Source organism: Dasypus novemcinctus, chromosome 21 (genome assembly GCF_030445035.2).
Source record: "Dasypus novemcinctus isolate mDasNov1 chromosome 21, mDasNov1.1.hap2, whole genome shotgun sequence".
NCBI classification, from domain to species: Eukaryota; Metazoa; Chordata; class Mammalia; order Cingulata; family Dasypodidae; genus Dasypus; species Dasypus novemcinctus.
The window spans coordinates 29,197,283-29,217,967 of NC_080693.1; the positions used below are offsets into that span (position 1 = coordinate 29,197,283).

At 38.8% G+C, this 20,685-nt stretch overlaps 1 protein-coding gene across 1 annotated transcript in view; it reads left to right on the forward strand.

Annotated features, from left to right (window-relative positions):
- Nucleotides 1-20,685, forward strand: part of SPATA22 (spermatogenesis associated 22) — a 30,529-nt gene extending 9,844 nt beyond the window's left edge. Inside the window, exons 6-8 of the mRNA XM_058283227.2 lie at nucleotides 1,126-1,255; nucleotides 17,241-17,338; nucleotides 20,435-20,685. Coding sequence (XP_058139210.1) covers nucleotides 1,126-1,255; nucleotides 17,241-17,338; nucleotides 20,435-20,626 — 420 coding nt within the window. The 3' untranslated portion in view covers nucleotides 20,627-20,685. The remainder of the gene's footprint in view (nucleotides 1-1,125; nucleotides 1,256-17,240; nucleotides 17,339-20,434) is intronic.

A 20,685-nucleotide genomic window follows, 5' to 3' on the forward strand; every position in this document is an offset into this window, starting at 1 on the left:
TTTATTCCCTTTGTCCTGTCATCCTAAGAATGGTAATAACTTCTTACTTGTTAGTCTTCAGGTTCTTAACTACCTTATGTTTATGGTAACTCTTCTCATATGTCTGTAAACAGTCTTTTCCATAAAACCCTTTATTTGGACTGTCCGGGTTGAATTCTGGTTCCCACTGGAACTATATATAGCATGCTCCACAGTGTTTCTCAATCTTATGTTCCCATGTACACAAGAATGATATGGCCTAGTTATCTTAGTAATAGTGGCTTACTGTTATTACATAATCCTCAATGGGAGGCCTATCAGAATCTTGAACAGGAGGAGGAGAAAGGAAGACATTGGTAGTTCAAAAAATGTTCTGTCAGGCATTCTTAAGAAATATCCTCTTTCCCCACAAGGAAAAGTGCTCTACACCCTTGGAAATTAGTATCTTATACACTGTAATATTTTTAATTGATCTTCAAAAATGCAAAGCACTTTCCCATCTCAGGGCGTTTACAGTCATTCCCTCTGTCGTCACTCAACAGCTCTTTTAAAATAATAACTCCTGTCTCTATCCCTTTACTCTCTTTCATTTTTTTATTTTTCATGCATTGAATATATCAGTTACTGACATTTTATTATGTATTTGTTTATTTTCTGAATCCCTCATTAGACTATAAAATCAGTGAGGACAGATATCTCTTTTGTTTGCTGTTTCCTCAGGAACTGGGTTTGGCATGTAGTAGGTGCTCAGTAGGTATTTTTGGAATGAATGAATGTGTTTGGATCCTCTCCTACAGTACATTAGGGAAAGGAGTTGTTTTTATTCACTCTGTGTTTATCACAAGATATGGCAGATGGTGCCTTAAAAATATTAAAAGAATGAACAAACGAGTGAATGAGTAAATGAATGCCCATATACCTAATTCTCTTCTTGTTTGTCTCCAAATGAATCCCTGTCTCTCCTCCTATTATGTACTATGATACCTTTAATTAAAGGAAGTAATTGTACTAAAATTTTCCAGAATTCTTCTCTTACATTTGAGAATTACAATGGTTGCATGGACCTAGAAACTTTACATAGAGGGTGAAAGATTGTGGTGAAAAATGAAAGATTTTTCTAATGCTGTGTTTTCCTTTTTTCAAAAGGATACCTCATTGTATCAGTTAAAATTTAAGGACAAAGATAATTCTTTAAGAATTATATCTGCAGTTATTGAAAGCATGAAGTACTGGCGTGAACATACACAGAAAACTGTACTTCTTTTTGAAGTATTGGGTAGGTATAATACTTCAAATAAACTTCAGTTATGCTATTTGGACAGCAGTTTTGTGTATCAGTAGTAATACCTAGGGGATCTTAAAGAAAAATAGAACTTCACAAAAGAAGATTTTGGTTTGTTAGGAATTTCTTCAGTTCCTGGATCTGCCACTGATTTGTGTGAATTAATACATATAAGCATTTAAAAATGTTTTAGTATTCTTCTGATTCATAATGTTAAAACTGAAAAGAATCTTTTTTTAAAAAATTTCTTTCCCCTTCCCCCAGCCCACCCCAGTTGTCTGTTCCCTGTGTCCATTCTGCTGCATGTTCTTCTTTGTCCACTTCTGTTGTCAGTGGCATGGGAATCTGTGTTTCTTTTTGTTGTGTCATCTTGTTGTGTCAGCTCTCCGTGTGTGCGGCACCATTCCTGGGCAGGCTGCACTTTCTTTTGCGCTGGGCGGCTCTCCTTATGGGGTGCGCTCCTTGCGCATGGGGCTTCTCTACGTGGGGGACACACCTGCGTGGCAGGGCACTCCTTGCGCGCATCAGCACTGCACATGGGCCAGCTCCACACAGGTTAAGGAGGTCTGAGGTTTGAACCGCAGACCTCCCATGTGGTAGATGGACGCCCTAACCATTGGGTCAAGTCTGCTTCCCTGGAAAGAATCTTATAAATAAGTTAATCCAACCTTTCAGGTGGGTGAAGAAATGGGGGCAGATAATTAAAGTAGACCTGACTAAAATCAAAAGCTAGTTAGCAGCAGAATTGGATGTAAATTAGTCTTATGAACAAAGTCTCCTTATTCTCAATCTAGTGTTCTTTCTAGTATTATATTACACTAAATATAGTAGTAATTTTGTAAATAAATTAACTCACATTATGAGTACTCTGCAAGAAAATTTATAAAGTGTCCTTTAGTGATATGAGTAAGTATCCTATAATTGATCTGTTTTTATAAATTATTGTTTAAAAGGAGAAGAGTTTAATAAGAATGCTTCTGGAATTTGATATTACCTAGAGTGAAGAGATAAACATGTAAGAAATAATGATTCAAAACTTTTCTTTCCACAGTTTAAATAAAATAAATAATATTTTGTTTAGATTGTGAAATATTTTAAATGAATAGAAAAATATAGAAAATACAATATCCACATACCATGCTATGGATATATTTGAAGCCCCATCCATTTTTCCTCTTTGCCTTTAGGAATACCACTTTGGTATTTTTTCTATTCACTCTTTTATAATTTTACTATATATATCTGATTCCATAAATTATATATATATATACATGTGCAGTATTGTTGTGTGTGTTTTAAAAATATGCAGCTTATATTTTAAAACCCAGTATTATGCTTGTGAGCTTTAACCATGGCAGTTCATGCAAGTGTGGTTAGTTAATTTTCATGGCTGTATATATGTCATTTTGGGAATATACCACAATTTCTATGTTCACATTATTGTTCTTAACATTTAAGTTATTTCTAGTTTTTTGTTTTATAAATAATCCAATAAATAGCTTAGTTTGTAGCTTCTTTTATAGATGCAAAAGTGTTTTCCTAGAGTATATACCTAGAAATAGAAATGCATTTTCAACCTTATTAGAAATTGGTAGACTTCTCAAAGGTGGTTCATAGCTGCTTTTTTTTTTTTGCCTTTATTTATTTTTTTAATACTACATTCAAAAATTATGAGGTCTCCATATACCCCCCAGCCCCCTCAACCCACTCCTCCCCCCATAAAAACAATCTCCTCAATCATCATGAGACATTCATTGCATTTGGTGAATACAACTCTGAGTACTGCTGCACCTCATGGTCAGTGGTCCACTTCATAGCCCACACTCTCCCACATTCCACCCAGTGGGCCATGGGAGGACATACAATGTCCAGTAACTGTCCTTGCAGCACCACCCAGGAACTCCAAGTCCTGAAAGTGCCCCCACATCTCATCTCTTCCTCCCATTCCCTACCCCCAGCAGCCACCATGGCTACTTTCTCCACACCAATGCCACATTTTCTTCGATTACTAATCACAATAGTTCATGAATAGAATATCAGTAAGTCTACCCTAATCCATACTTTATTCCTCCATCCTGTGGACCTTGGAATGGTTGTGTCCACTCCACATCTATATCAAGAGGGGGCTTAGATTCCACATGGATGCTGGATGCAATCCTCCTGCTTTCAGTTGTAGGCGATCTTGGCTCCCTGGTGTGGTGGTTGACCTTCAACTCCATGTTAGCTGAGTGGGGTAAGTCCAATAAACCAGAGTGTAGGAGCTGAAGTCTGTTGAGGCTCAGGGCCTGGCTATCACATGGTCAGTCCAGAGATTCAGGTCCCCTGGGTATATATTAGACCCCAGCACCAACTATAGTTCCAGTAAAAGTAATAGGAGAGGCTTGTGAACAAAGATGACATCTGAGTCCAGCTCCATCACACAGAAAAACAAACTCCAAATAGGGCCAACTGACATGGCACTGAACTCCATCTGCCATGACCATAGAACGTGTGGGTCTCTGTAGCCCTCAGAAGAACCAATACCTGGAGTAGTATCTACTTTATCTGCCTCTGGGACTCTGCTGAGGTGTGCATAAGGGCAACTCCTCTGATAACCTCCCAGCTCTTTTTGGAGACTCATAGCCATATAAACTCATTTGTCCTTTCCATTTCCCCCTTGATTCAGGTCAAAAAGCATTTTTAACTCCTGGTATTGTATGTAGATTGAGATATTCTGCTGGTCCAAGTTGACCCTTTTATTCAAGGTCATTTTCTAGTTACATCATCAGCTAGTACTTAGTAGTAATCCCTCAGTGCCAGGGAGGCTCATCCCCGGGAGTCATGTCCCACACTGGGGGGACGGCAACGCATTTACATGCTGAGTTTGGCTTCAAGACTGGCCACATTTGAGCAACATGGAGGCCCTCAGGAAGTAACTCTTAGGCACCCTGCAGCTCTAGGCCTTGTTCTTATTTCAGGTGCACAGGCTCACAAGCATAGTCATTAGTATCAAGGGCTCATTGTTGGACCTTCATTCTTTTTTAGTCTTTGCCATTGCACTTGGGGGATTGCTGCTGTTCCTTTAGGGACTGTGATAGAGCTCCCCTGGCTAAGAACTCAGCACTCCCTCAGTTGTTGTTTTTAATTGTATCCACTATGAAAATATCCAGACGTTTTTATGTACCTTGGATATATGCCCTGTAGAACTCCCTGCCAACCATGTGTCCCCTGTCAATAACATCCCACACCAGTATTCCTCCCCTGCCATTACTGAAACTCTCTGTGATCCAAAACTTTTTGAAAAGTGAAGCCCAATATATTGTCAGGTTCCATTAATAGTAAAATGAAATATAGTGATGAGTTTAAAGGTTAGATATAGAATACATATTAATTTGGAAAAATTAAAGTAAAAATAAATTGGGGTATCAAAAAATTAAAAAATGCAAAAGCTTTGTTTTTGATGTTTTGCCTTCCATCACTGCAATAAGTGTTCCCTGTATGCAAATTGGCAAGGCAACTACTTCCATCTTTTCCTCAGTGTCTACGTCCTATCTTTTTCATTTCTTTTTTCTAATTATTAAGTTTACCTTCGCAAAAGTTTTAGATCACAGTAATTCATATATACAATATACAGTACTCCCACATATCCAACATAAAACCTGTTCCCTTCCACAGCAATAATCTTTTTACATATTCATAATATATTTACTTAAACTGATGTACAGATATTGAGACAATAGCTTTCAAACAGGGTAACATTTGTGTTTACATTGTGGTTTATATTTTAGACTATAGAATTTTCTAAATTTTTAGTTATCTTATGTTTTACATTATGATTTACATTTTACCCTATCAGCCCCTATATATTTTTGGTGTAATTTTACATGTCTTATATCCATCCTTGCATACTCTTGTGGAACAATTCTATTGCTCACACAGTTACATTGGTTCCATCTATTCAGTACCTCTTTTCCCCTCCCCTTAGGGCCCACAGTGACTGTCACACTTCATTGCTTGAGATACTTGCAACAGTGTTGAGGGCTTGACATGCTTAACTGCCTTAATGCACTGGGAGCCACCATTTCTCTTGAGAGACACAGTTCCCTCTATTTGAGGGCATCAGTCCTCCCCAGGATGTGGGTATACCTTCACTCTCATTATATGGGTATCTATCCAGTGATATAACTCACCATAGCAAAATGAGTATTCACATATTCCCTAGGAGCCTGTCCTGCGTCAGATTATCCCCTTTAAGCATCTTAAATAGGTAACCTTCCTTATTATATTTTTGAAAAAGTTTTCTCAGCATTATACCCTCAACCAAATACCTGACAATCTCGTATGTTCATATGTTGCCCCACCCTCCCCCCAATTTCTTGGGCAATATTACCCATCCTCCCATTGCTAGCCCCCCTCAAGCCTGCAACCCCCTCCCCAAGTTAACCTTATGCCCCCATATTATCCCTTTCTTGTACAAATACTTACCTCCAGCTTATCATAGATTTCACCCATGTAAGTGTCAGTTTGCATCCTTCCTCTACCCCCCAATTTCCTTTAAGCCTATCTTCCAGTCTCTAGCTCTCTGAGGCAGCTTGGTTTACTTATTTCATATCATTGAGGTCATGTAGTATTTGTCCTTCAATGCCTGGGTTGCTTAACTCAACATAAGGTTCTCAAGATTCATCCATGTTATCATGTGTATTTGTAGTGTATTTGTTCTTAAAGCCGAGTAGTATTCCGTTGTATGTATATACCACATTTTATTGATCCATTCATCTGTTGATGGGCATTTGGGTTGATTCCAACTTTTGGCAATAGTGAACAATGCTGCTATGAACATTGGTGTGCATATGTGGGTTTGTGTCCTTGTTTTCAGTTCTGCTGGGTATATACCCAGCAGTGGAATTGCTGGGTCATATGGCAAATCTATGGCTAGTTTTTTGAGAAACCACCAAACTGCCCTCCAGAATGGCTGGATCCTTCTGCATTCCCACCAGCAGTGGATGAGTGTTCCCATTCCTCCACATCCTCTCCAGCATTTGTAGTCTTCTGTTTTTTACATAGGTGCTAATCTTATGGGAGTAAGATGGTATCTCATTGTAGTTTTGATTTGCAGATAGCTAGAGATTTGGAGCATTTTTTCATGTGCTTTTTAGCCATTTGTATTTCTTCTTTGGAGAAGTGTCTGTTCAAATATTTTTCCCATTTTTTAAATGGGTTGTCTTTTTATTTTCAAGATATAGGAGTTCTTTATATATGCAGTTTGTAAGTCTCCTATCAGATATATGGTGACTAAATATTTTCTCCTATTGTGTAGGCTCTCTTTTCACTTTCTTGACAAACTCCTTTGAGGTGTAGAAGGCTTTAATTTTGTGGAGGTCCCATTAATCTATTTGTTCTTTTGCTGCTCGTGCTGTTGGTGTGAAGTTCATGAAGCCATTTCCTATTACAAGGTCTTGTACGTGCTTCCCTACACTGCTTTCCAAAGTCTTTATGGTCTTGGCTCTTATATTTAGGTCTTTGATCCATCTTGAGTTGATTTTCTTATAAGGTATGAGATGGTAATCCTCTTTCATTCTTTTACATATGGATATCCAGTTCTCCAGGCCTTGTTGAACAGGCCATTCTTTCCCAGTTGAGAGGGTTTGGTGGCTTTATTGAATATTATATGACTATATATATGAGGATCTATATCAGAACTCTCAATTCAGTTCCATTGGTCTGTGTGTCTCTCCTTGTGCCAATACCATGCTGTTTTCACTACTGTAGCTTTGTAGTATGTTTTGAAGTCAGGTAGTGTGATTCTTCCAATTTCATTTTTCTTTTTCAATATAAGACATATTGGCTATTTGGGGCCTCTTTCCCTTCCATATAAATTTCATAGCTAGTTTTTCTAGTTCCTTGAAGAATGCTGTGTTGATTTTTATTGGGATTGCATTGAATGTGTAGATCAGTTTTGGTAGGATAGACATCTTAATAGTATTTAGTCTTCCTATCCATGAACAGGGAATATTCTTCCACTTATTTAGGTCTTCTTTGATTTCCTTGAACAGTCTTGTGTAGTTCTCTGTGTATAAGTTTTTTTTACATCTTTAGCTAAATTTTTTCCTAGGTATTTGATTTTTTTTGTTGACTATTGTAAATGGTATTTGTTTCTTGATTTCCTCCTGAGTTTGCTCATTATTGGTGTACAGAAATGCTACTGATTTTTGTGCATTGATTTTATAACCTGTGAGTTTACTAAACTCATTTATGAGTTCTAGAAGCTTTGTTGTAGACCTGTCAGGGTTTTCTATGTATAGGACCATGTTCTGCAAATAATGAAATTTTGACTTCTTCCTTTCCAATTTGAATGCTTTTTATATCTGGTTCTTGCCTCAGTGCTCAAGCAAGTACTTCTAAGACAATGTTAAATAGAAGAGGTGATGGTGGGCATCCTTGTCTTGTTCCTGATCTTGAAGGGATTTTAGGATTTCACCATTGTAAACAATGTTTGCTGTGGGTTTTTCATATATACTCTTTATCATGTTCAGAAAATTTCCTTGTATTCCAATCTTTTGCAGTGTTTTTATCAAGAAAGGGTGCTGTATTTTGTCAAATGCTTTTTCTGCATCTATAGATATAATCACGTGATTTTTTTCCTTCAATCTGTTTATATGGTGTATTACATTGATTGATTTTCTTATGTTGAATCATCCTTGCATACCCGGAATGAATCTCACTTGGTTATGGTGTATAATTCGTTTAATGTGTTGTTGAATATGATTAGCAAGTACTTTGTTGAGGATATTTAAGCCTAGGTTCATTAGAAAAATTGGTCTGTAATTTTCCTTTCTTGTGGTGTCTTTGTTTGGCTTTGGTACTAGGGTAATGTTGGCATTGTAGAATGAATTAGGCAATGTTCCTTCTGTTTTGATTTTTTGGAAGAGTTTCAGCAGGACTTGCGTTACTTCTTTCTGGAATGTTTTGTAGAATTCACCTGTGAAGCCGTCTGTGCCTGGGCTCTTCTTAGTTGGGAGGTGTTTAATGACCGATTCTATATCTTTACTTTTGATTGGTTTGTTGAGATCATCAATTTCTTCTTTCATCAAGATAGGCTGCTTATGTGCTTCTAGGAATTTGTCCATTTCCTCTGAATTGTCATTTTTGTTGGAATATAGTTTTTCAAAGTGTCCTCTTAAGATAGTCTTTATTTCTGTGGGGTCAGTGGTGATATCTCCTTTCTCATTTCTTACTTTGTGTATTTGCATCTTCTCTCTGTTTTTCTTTGTTAGTCTAGCTAAGGGTTTGTCAATTTTATTGATCTTCTCAAAGAACCAGCTCTTGGTTTTGTTTATCTTTTCAAGTTCTTTCTTATTTTCTATTTCATTTAGTTCTGCTCTTATCTTTGTTCTTTCTGTCTTTCTTCTTCCTGTGGGGTTACTTTGTTGTTTTTTTACTAATTCCTCCAAATGTGCAATTAGTTCTTCAATTTTTGCTCTTTGTTATTCTTTGATGTATGAATTTATGGCTATAAATTTCCCTCTCAGTACTGCATTTGCTGCATCCCATAAGTTTTGGTATGTTGTGTTATCATTTTCTTTAGTTTCAAGGTAGTTATTACTTTCTTTTGAGATTTCCTCTTTGACCTGCTGTTTTTCTAAGACTGTGCTGTTTAATTTCCATATCTTGGTGTGAAATCTGGGCCCCTGGCCCTTGCAGATTTCCAGCTTCACTCTACTGTGGTCAGAGATATTATTTTGAATGATTTCGATCTTTCTGAATTCATTGAGACTTTCTTTGTGGCCTAGCATATGGTCTATCTTGTAGAATGATTCATGTGCACTTGAGAAAAATGTATATCCTGCTGTATTTGGGTGTAATGATCTGTATATGTCTATTAGACCCATCTCCTCTAATATACTGTTTAAAGTTTTGTTTCTTTAGCGATTCTCTTTTGAGATGTTCTGTCCAAAGATGATAGTGGTGTATTAATATCTCCCACTGTAATTGTAGATGCATCTATTCTTTCAATTAGTTTTTCCAGTGTTTGCCTCATGTATTTGGAAGCACCCTTGTTAGGAGCATAAATATTTATGATTGTTCGTTCTTCTTGAGAGATTGTCCCTTTCACTAATATGTAGTATCCTTCTTTGTCTCTCACAATAGTTTCACATTTAAAGTCTATTTTGTCTGATATTAATATAGCTACTCCTGCCTTTTTTTGGTTATTGTTTGCTTGTAAGATTGTTTTCCAACCATTCACTTTCAACCTCCATGAATCCCTGGGTCTAAGATATGTTTCTTGTAGACAGCATATAGATGGGTCATATTTCCTTATCCAATCTCCCAGTCTGAATCTTTTGACAGGTGAGTTTAATCCATTGACATTAAGTGTTATTACTTTGAAGGAATTATTGATGTTAGCCATATTATATTGGAATTGTGTGTGTCATATTTTGTTTGTTTTTTCTTCTCCTTTTGTCTTTTTTGTTGCTCTTACACTCTCCTCCAACTCTGCCTCTCCTGTTTTTTCCTTTCTTCCTTCAGAGCTCCCTTTAGTATTTCTTGAAAGGCAGGGTTCTTGTTGGCTTACTCTTTCAATTTCTGTTTATCTGTGAATATTTTGAACTCTCCATCATTTTTGAATGCTAATTTAGCTGGGTAGAGTATTCGTGGTTGGAAATTTTTTTCCTTCAGTACCTTGACAATATCATACCACTGCCTTCTTGCCTCCATGGTTTCAGATGAGAAATCAGCACTTAATCTTATGGAGCCTCCCTTGGATGTGATGGTTTTCTTTCCTCTTGCTGCTTTTAGAATTTTCTCTTTGTCTTGAGCATTGGATAGTTTGACAAGTATATGTCTTGGGGTGGGCCTGTTAGGATTTATGATTTTTGGGGTGCATTGTGCTTCCTGGACATGTACATCCATCTCTCTCAGTAGATTTGGGAAGTTCTCAGCCATTATTTCCTCCAACACCCCTTCTGTCCCCTTTCCCTTCTCTTCTCCTTCTGGAATGCCTATCATACACATGTTTGTGCATTTTGCATTGTCATTCATGTCCCTAAGTCCTAGCTGGGTTTTTTCTATCTTTTTATCGATCAATTCTACTATCGGTTTCATTTCAGATGTACTGTCTTCCATGTCACTAATTCTCTCCTCTGCCTCTTCTAATCTGCTGCTATTTGCTGGGAGTGTATTTTTGATTTCTTGAACTGTGGCGTTCATCACCATCATATCTCTTATCTTTTTGTGTATGTCTGCAATTTCCAAGTGTTTTCTTTATATTGTTAATCTCTTCCTTTACTTCATTAAGTTGGTCTCTAATATATGTTTTGAGATCTTTAATTACTTGTCTGATGTTCTGCTCCCCTTACTGGTTTTTAGTTTGTTCACTGGATTCAGCCATGTTTTCCTGATTATTGATTTGGTTTGTAGTTTTTTGTTGCTGTCTGGTCATCATTTTATCTTGACAGATTTCTTTGTCTAGTCTTGGGGATTAATTAGTTGTTGTTCTTGCATAAGTGTTAATGTCTTTTCTTTGTCACTTTGTTCTTCTTACTCTGTTTTCTTGTTTCTGTCTAAGTTGACTTTGAAGGAAAATATTAGGGCCAGGGAAAGCAAAATGAGTAAGAAAAGAAAATGTATAAAGTAGTATTGGTAATAAATGTTAACAGAGCAACAATGTGAGATCTGGGAGAATGGATATTAGACTCATGTAAGTTGTGTAGAGTTATAGCAGTAAGTAGAGTACCTATAATGAGACAATCAACTGAATATGGGGAGGAATATAGTATGAATTAAAAAGCCAGTGTTTTCATGAGAGAGGTAAAGAGACAAGAAAGACAATAATGTCAAGAGTTGATAAAAGTCATAAAACAGAACAAAGGTATTAGAAATTAAAAGTCAAGTTGGGGACCAAAGAAAGGGAGGGGGAATATAAGAGAGACAGTGGATGATGGAGGATAGTAAGATGTGGGGGAAAGGGAATAGTGTTGGTGGCCAAAATCAGTTCACACTGAAAAGAGAAAACGGAGGATGAGGAAATACAGCAAATGAGAAGCACTCCCTGAAGCACCTATTATATAAATAAAATAAGAAGAAAAAGAGAGAAAAGAAAAAGAGAAGAAAAAAAGGAGGTGGGCAAAGAAAAGGGAGGGAAACAAGCAAGAGAAAGAAAAAGAAAAAAAACTAAATAAATGAAAAACACTTTGGGGGATAAAATGGGAGCAAAGACCAGGAGATAATGCAATATTAGCAACCAAGACAAAAGAAAAAAAAAAAAGAAAAAAGAAAAAACACACACACACACACCGAGGGCTAGAATAATCAAGGACCTCAGATGGACCTCAGGGCATGGTGGATTCAGGGATGGGAATTCTGTGATATTGCAGACTCAAGGTGTGTGAGTCTCTGGAGCATGGGCCACCAGGGTTTAGGGGACACAGACCTGGGAAGCATGCATCCGGTTAACAGGGGGCCTCAGAGCACCATCATGCAACACAGCCTTCAGGGATCCCCACATCTGGGCGCCAGCCCTAGGGGGTGGGGTTCTGCCTGCAAACTCTGACTTCTGTGTCAGGAACCCAAAATTCCACCTCTCACAAGAATCTTTTCTGTCACTGTCTCACCAACTCTACATCCAGACATCTCCAGCCCTGCAAGCCCCCGAAACAGCCTGTTGGGGGCACCGCTGCACTACAAATAGTTCAGGGACTGCTGTGGAGAGGCTGCCAGCCCTACTTCTGACCTCCGTGTCAGAAACCAAAAGTTCCACCTCTTGCAAGAATCTCTTCTGTCACTGTCTCACCAAATCGACATCCAGACTCCTCCTGCCCTGCAAGCCCCTGAAACAGCCCACTCGGGGTTTGGGGGCCCCCCACAGGACAATGATCCCAGGGATCACTGTGGCTCGGCCACCAGCCCTAGGGGGCGGGGCTCCAGCCAGAACCTCTGACCTCCGAGTCAGAAACCCAAAATTCCACCTCTCACAAGAATCTCCTCCATCACTGTCTCACCAAATCAACTTCCAGACACCTGCCCTGCAGGCCCCTGAAACAGCCCGCTCAGGGCTTGGGAACTCCCCAGCACAGCAAAGCCTCCAGGAATCGCTGCAACCAGGCTGCCAGCCCCAGGGGAAAGGGTCCCGCGGATGACCCGGGCCTCTGTGAAAGAGACCCAAAATTCAACCTCTTACAAGAATCTTCTCTGTCACCGTCCCACCAAATTGACATACAGATACCTCCTGCCCTGCAAACACCCGAAACAGCCCGATCCAGCAGGACTCCAACCCTATTCAGCCGCTTCTTTTCAGGAAAGATTATAAGGTGCACTCACTCAGACACCACCTTGCCCTTCCTCCCTATATTTATATTTAAGTTTTACATTTCTATCATTGCAGTCATCTCATATGTTTTACATTCACCTAAAATGATTTCAGCTTCTTTCTTGATCACTGCTAATGACAAAACATTGTCATATGAGGTGGCATTAGATTCAGTAGAGATGCAGACTCTGACTAAAGCACACTATATTAGTTTTCTGTTGCTACATAAAAAGTGATTTGGAAGTGGACTTGGCCTAGTGGTTAGTGTATCTGTTTATCACATGGGAGGTCCGCGGATCAAACCCCGGGCCTCCTTCACCCGTGTGGAGCTGACCCACACACAGTACTGATGCGCGCAAGGAGTGCCCTGCCATGCAGGGGTGTCCCCCGCATGGGGGAGCCCCATGTGCAAGGAGTGCACCCCGTAAGGAGAGCTGCCCAGTGCGAAAGAAAGTGCAGCTTGTCCAGGAATGACGCTGCACACACGGAGCGCTGACACAAGATGACAGATTCCTGTGCCACTGACAACAACAGAATCGGACCAAGAAGAACATGCAGCAGATGGACACAGAGAAAGGACAACTGGGGTGGCAGAGGGGAGGGGAGAGAAGGGGAGAGAAATGAATAAATCTTTATAAAAAATTTAATAAAAAGGATGTGAACTTTTATTTAAAAAAGTGGTTACACATGACTAGCTTAAAACAACATCCATATATTAACTCAGAGTTCTTCAGAAATCTGAGTGGGCTCAGCTAGACTCCATGTTCAGGGTATCACAAGGCCAAAATCAAGGTTTTGGCTGGAATGATGTATCTAGTCCTTCACATACTTCTCACATTCTGACTTCTCCATCTGCTGGCAATGACGAAAACCAAAAGATCTTACACCCTGGTGGGTCTTCTTACCAGCTTGCTTTTTCATGTGTGAATGACGTCCCTGGATCTCACCTAATTTGCTGAGTAGAAATGTTAAAAACTATCCTAAGCCCATTGAAAGGACATACTAGTTCTATCCAGTTCCCTGGATTCTCTTTGATGACCAATTCAGGTTCACTCCAGGAAAATGTTCTTTAAAATATCTAATACCTGGCATAAAGAGAACAATAGGTATTCTTATCAAGAAGAGGAGAATCATACTTTCATATGTGATGGTTAGCTTTTCATATTGTATAATAACCCTGAGTTCCAAGACTAGACTCTCTAGATTCATCAGAGGTAGAGATTTCACAACATTAGTGTTTAGCACGGTGGATGTAAGAGGCATGTAGGCATGTAGGAGGTCCCCTTCAGTTGTGAGGGACAAAAAATTAAACAACTTTTGCTGTTTAAATAATAACAAGGAATTGTTCACCAAACTGAAAATTTGCTAGGCTGCTGACTTCAGGCAAGGCTTGATCTATCTGCTCAGGACATGGCACAGTGGCCTCTCTTCATCTTTCCGTCCTGCCAGTATTGGCTTTATCCTAAGATTCCACATTGTGACCTCTAGCAGCATTTGGCTCCCCCCTTATGGTAACAAAATGATTATCAAAGTTCTCTAGTCCATGCATTCTTAGACCACATTATAAATTCTTGGTTATGTTTCTTCTTTTTTTCCTTTCTCAGAAACTAGCAAATGACTCTTTGCCTATTATCATTTCTGGCTGTGTGCTATGCCTGTCAGTGAAATCTTGAACTGTAGCTGGGGAGTGGAATATGCTGTTTGGCTTAAGCTAAGGGTCACCCCTAGATCTGGGAGTGGGGATAAATCCCATTTAAATCATATGGATAAGAATGGGGTAGCAGAGGTTTCCTAAGAAAAATCTGGGTATTAGTAACAGAGGAGGGGAAATTGAGCTGGCCTCAAATAACAAATACCCATTAACAGTGGTCAGTAAATTGTAATTAAGTGGATGGATAAATGCTTTCATTTGATGAATTACTATTTACATTTTATAGAGGAGGAAACATTTAAAAGAAATAATTTGCTCAAAGTGACAAAAATATAAGTAAGTGGATCTGGGTCTCAAATGCATGACTTTTGATTCTAATTAATTCAGCGTGTTTTTTAATTTATTAAACCATGATGTTCATTTGTTTTAGATGTATATTTTATTGTTATAATGCAATAGACTGGTCGGGTTTAAACCACTCTATAGAACACATTCTAAGGAAAATGCTTCAGATAGCCAAATATTTTTTTTTTTGATTTTTAACAAACCTATCAAGTTAATGTTTTTTTAAAAAATTATTTATTTATTTTTGAAACTTACATTCAGAAAATATGAGGTCCCATTCAACCCCACCGCCCCCACCCCTCACTCCCCCCACAGCAACACTCTCTCCCTTCATCGTGACACATCCATTGCACCTGGTAAGTACATCTCTGAGCATCACTGCACCCCATAGTCAACGGTCCACATCATAGCCCACACTCTCCCACGTTCCATCCAGTGGGCCCTGGGGGGATCTACAATGTCCCGTAATTGTCCGTGAAGCACCACCCAGGACAGCTCCACGTCCCGAAAATGCCTCTACATCTCATCTCTTCCTCCCATTCCCCAAACCCAGCAGCCACCATGGCTACCCTTCCCACACCCATTCCACATTTTCTCTGTGGACATTGGATTGGCCATGTCCATTGCACATCTATGTCAAGTGGGGGCTTAGATTCCACATGGATACTGGATGCACTCCTCCTGCCTTCAGCTGTAGACACTCTAGGCTCCATGGTGTGGTGGTTGACCCTCTTCAACTCGATGTTAGCTGAGTAGAGTAAGCCCAATAAATCAAAGTGTAGGAGCTGAAGTCTGTTGAGGCTCTGGGCCTGGGTGTCATCAGTCCAGAGATTCAAATCCCCTAAATATATCTTAAAACCCCAGCACCAACTACAATTCCAATAAAGTAGCATGCAAGTCCTGTGAAAAGAGATCCCCTCTGAGTCCAATTCCATCACGCAGAAACACCAGCTCCAAAGAAGGGCCATCTACCATGGCAGTGAACCCCATCTGCCATGACCATAGAACCCGTGGGTCTCTTTATTCCTCAAAAGAACCAATACCTGGGGTTGTATCTACTTTATCTGTCTCTTAGACTCTGCTCAGTTGTGCATAAGGGCATTCCTTCTGACAACTTCCAGACTCTTTTTTAGAGACTCATAGCCTTATATTCTCATTTCTCCTTTCTGTTTCCCCCTTAGATTAGGTTAAACAGCATTTTGAAGTCATGTTATTATATGTAGACAGGGATATTCTGCTGATCCGTATTGAACCTTTAATTCAAGGTCATTTTCTAGTTGCATCTTCAGCTGGTATGTGGTAGTGATCCCTCGGTGCCAGGGAGGCTCATCCCCAGGTGTCATGTCCCACACTGGGGGGAATGCACTGCATCTACATGCTGAGTTTGGCTGTGAGAGTGGCCACATTTGAGTAACATGAAGGCTGTCAGGAGGAAACTCCCAGGCACAGTGCTACTCTAGGCCTTATTCTCATTGCAGGTGTTTAGGCTCAAAAGCATAGCCATTATTATCAGGAGCCCACTGTTGGGTCCTCCTTCCTTCCTGGTTCTTGCCATTGCACCTGGGGGACTGCCGCTGCTCCCCCAGGGTCCATGACAGTGACCCCCCGGCCAGGGGCCCAGTACCCCCCCCAGCTGTTGTTTTTAATTGTTTCCACTATGAGTATATCTAGACATTACTATATACCCTGGGCATATGCCCTGTATAACTCCCTGTCAACCATATATATCCTGTCAATAACATCCTATATCAGTATTGCGCTGCTGCCATTGTTGAACCACTCTGTGATCCAAAACTTCTTGTAAAGTGAATCCCAACCTAATGTCAGCTTCACAAGAGTCTTAGATCACCGAAATTCATATATACAATATACAGTACTTCCCCAGATTCACCATAAAACCTTTTCCCTTCCACAGCGATAATCTTTTAACTTATTCATATCATATTTCCTGAAACTGATGTACAGATTCCGAGACAATAGCTTTCAAACAAGATGACATCTGTGCTTACTATGTGGTCCATACCTTAGGTTGTACAGTTTTCTAAATTTTTTAGTTATCCTATGTTTTGCCTTATGGTTTACATTATTAGTCTGTCATCCCCTATATGTTTTTGGTGTAATATTACATGTTTTCTATTCATCTTCGTGTATTCTCACAAAACTCCTCTCTTGCCCCCATATTTACCTTGGTTCCATCCATTCCACATCCATCCTCCCCTCCCCTTGGGGCCCACAATGCCAGCCAATCTCCATTTCCCGAGAAGCCATGTCCAGAGATACTTGCGGCAGTATTCAGGGCCTGACTTTCTCAACTGCCCCAATGCCCTGGGAGCCATCCTTTCTCAAGAGAGATACAGTTCTCTCTATTTGACGGCCCTAGTCCTCCCCAGGGTGTGGGTCCACCCCAACTCTCACTTCTTGGGTCTCTTCCCAATAGATAGCCAACTATTTTCAATTGTATGAACTCTGCCATGTAACCTGTTTCTAAATTGCAGAGAGCCAGAAATTTTTTCCTTAGTATAAAAATTTCCATTTCAGAAATAGTTTTTCTTCACAAAATGTCTTCTTTACTACTGTATAAACAGAACTATGAAAGGTGGTGTGGGAAAAGTTATTTTAAATATTCTCTATTTTGGATTTTATTTGCATTTTACCAGCATTGATCTTTTTTTCTTTCCTATTTCAATGTTGCTTAGCTGTTCTTGATTCGGCTGTTACACCTGGTCCATATTGTTCAAAGACGTTTCTTATGAGAGATGGGAAAAGTACTTTGCCTTGTGTATTTTATGAAATTGTGAGTACTTGTTTAAATACTCTTTGCAAAGCCTATGCCAGCAAAACATACAAATACAGGCTATAATTGCATTGCAATAGAAGTTCTGTTAACAATTCTATTAACATTTTGTTTTGTTTTCGTTTGGATAGACATTAGCCTATCATTTTTTTAAATCTCAAGAAATAATGAATTAGTCCTTGAGACTAACTAAGGACCAAGTTACTTTACTAAGCCAAAGGTGGTGAGGAGTACTTTCTAAGCAGAGGGAGCAGCATATGCAAATACTCGAAGCTAAGAGAGAGCCTGGTTTGTTCAGGGAAGAAGGGTGGTTTATAATTACCAGAGTGTAGAGTTAGTGAGTGATGAGGATAAGGGTAGGGATTCCAGAGTTGGGAGAAGGCAGAGACTGACCTGAGATATAACAAGGCTGTGGGTGACAAAGGAGGCTGGAGATCACAAAGGATCTTGTGAGACATATACATTGTTAAAGAGTTTGGCCTTAATTCTGAAAGTTCAGGTGTGGTCAGACTTGGATTCCAATCCTTACTCCAGCATTTACTAGCTAATTACCTTGAGCAAGCTGCTTGAATTTCTTGAGCATCAGTTTCTTTATCTGTAAATTGGGGAAAGAAATTTCTACATTGAAGGCCTGTTGTGAAGCTCAAGTAATAAAACATACGCATGTACAATGCCTGACTCACAATAGGTGATCAAGAAATAGTAATTGTCATGTTATTTATTTCTGTAGTATCTTGAATGCTTATTATTTTCTTATAGTCTAAGTTTAAAAAATTTTTTTAAATTTAACTATACTGCATACACAGAAAAGTGCACAAATCATAACCATACAGCTTTATGAAATATCACAACCTGAGCACTACCTACATTAAGAGATAGAATGTTGCCACCAAGCCCCAAACCCTCATTTGCCCTTCCCATTAACTTTTGTTTCCCATCTAAGTAATCACTATCCTGACTTTAATATCATAAATTAGTTTTGTCTGTTTTTGAACTTCATGTAAATAGAATCATATTACATATGTTCATTTTTTGGTCTCGATTCTTCCAACACAATGTTTGTAAGATTCAAGATTATAGTTGCATGTAGTTATAGCTTATTTATTTTTATTGCTGTGTATAGTATTTTGCTGAATGAATATACTGCGATATAGTTTCCATTCTGTTGTTGATGGGCATTGGGTTGTTTCCAAATTTTTTGCTCTTTTGCACAATTATTTATGAACCTTCTTATATATATCTCTTATTGTGTGTTTGTAGGCATTTCCTGTTGTGGATGTGCCTAGAGGTAAAATTGCTGGGTCATAGTGCATACATATGTTCTACTGTGCTAGTTATTGCCAAAATTTTTTCCAAAGTGTTGTACCAATTTACACGCTCATAAGCAGCAAAGGAGAGTTGTAGTTTCTTCATATTCTTGTCAACACTTAGTATTGTCTGCCTTTTTTATTTTAGCCATTCTAAGAGAAAACTGAATTAACCATTCATTTAGTGGTATTTAATTTCTCTACAATTCCCTAATGACCAGTGAGATTGAGCACCTCTTCATAAGTCAGCTGACCATTTAGATATCTTCTTTAGAATGTAGTCTGTTCAAGCCTTTTTATTTTTCTATTGTTTTATTTGTCTTTTCTTACTGATTTATAGATTTTGTTTTTTTAAAGTCTTCTGGATACAAGCTCTTTGTCTTTGCAAATATTTTCTTATATTCCATGGTTTGCCATTTTCTTCTTCACAGTGTCTTTTGATGAACAGAAGTTCATTTTTTTTAAGATTTATTTTTTAAATTATTCTTCTCACCCCCTCATTGTTTGTACTTGCTGTATCTGTTTGTTTTTTTTGTTTCTTTAGGAGACACTGGAAACTGAACCTGGGACTTCCAATGTGGGAGGGAGGTGCCTACTTGCTTAAGCCACATCCGTTCCCTGCTTTGTTGTATCTCTCATTATGTTCTTCCTCCTGTGTCTCTTGTTGCATCATCTTGTTGCACCAGTTTGCCACACCTGCCCATTGTGTCAGTTCACTGTCTCGCTCATCTTCTCTAGGAGGCACCAGGAATCTCTGCTCCCTACTTGTCTCTCATCATGTTTTTTTCTTCTTGTGTCTCTTGTTGAGTCATCACTGGATCAGCTTGCCACACCTACCTGTCATGCCAGCTCGCTGTCTTCTTTAGGAAGCACTGGGGACTGAACCGCAGACCTCCTGTGTGGTAGGCAGGAGCTCAATTGCTTGGGCCACATCCGTTTTCCTGAAGTTCATTTTATTTTATGTTTTTCTTTTAAATGTTGCACTTAAGTTCATTTTAATATAGTTGTTTTATCAGTCTTTTTCTTTATAATTAGTGCTTTTTATGACCTTTTAGTGAGTATTTCCCAGAACATTCTAATCTTATCCAAGATTGAGAGATTTTGTTGCTGACTGGTCTTTTTCTAGTTAGTCATTTTCTTTAAGTCCTAATAGCCCTTTTGTGTCCCAATGCCAAGGCTGGGAGGGTGATCAGGTGGGATACCAGATTCTTTTCCTTGGACCTTGGACTCTATTTTATGGTTCTCTCAGCCCCATTAATCTGTCAAGAGCTCTTTTCAGCTCTTAAACTCTCAATTACCCCAGGAAGAAAGCATCTTCTTATATTAGGCCCTATTCAGTATTCTCATCCTTTCTCAGATGAAGGCTCTGTAATAATCACTGTCTTGGTATCTCTCTGATGTCTACAAGGAGCTTTTTAGTAAAATATTTCATCCAGCTGTTCTAGTTGTTTTCAGCTGAAAAGTTGGTCTGAACTACCTAGTCTGCCCCTACTGGAAATAAATCTGCTGGAAGTGTGATTAAAGAGTGGATAATTCATGTGCCATTACATTGGAAATTAAACTTTTAAGAAGCAGTAGCTAGCTAACATTTAACAATTCCTACTCAAGTGATAGCAAGTGTACTTATATATGCCTAGCTATTATAATCTTGTCAGAGAGGGGCCCTAACTCAGTGAGGGAATTACATTTTGGGACAATTCACATTTAATTGATAGTATTACTAGTTTAAAAACATGGAAATTCATATGTGATAATAATAATTTTTTGATATTCATTTTTTAATAAACAGGATCGTGAACTTCCAAGACTGATTAGAGGGCGAGTTCATAGATGTGTGGGAAACTATGACCAGAAAAAGAACATTTTCAAATGTGTTTCTGTCAGACCAGCATCTGCTATTGAACAAAAAACTTTCCAAGCATTTGTTAAAATTGCAGATGCTGAGATGAAACATTATACTAATGTTATGAATGAAATTTAAATAATAATGAGCTAACTTTAGTTTAAATTGAAGCATTTTCCTCTGTTATTGTTTGAGTA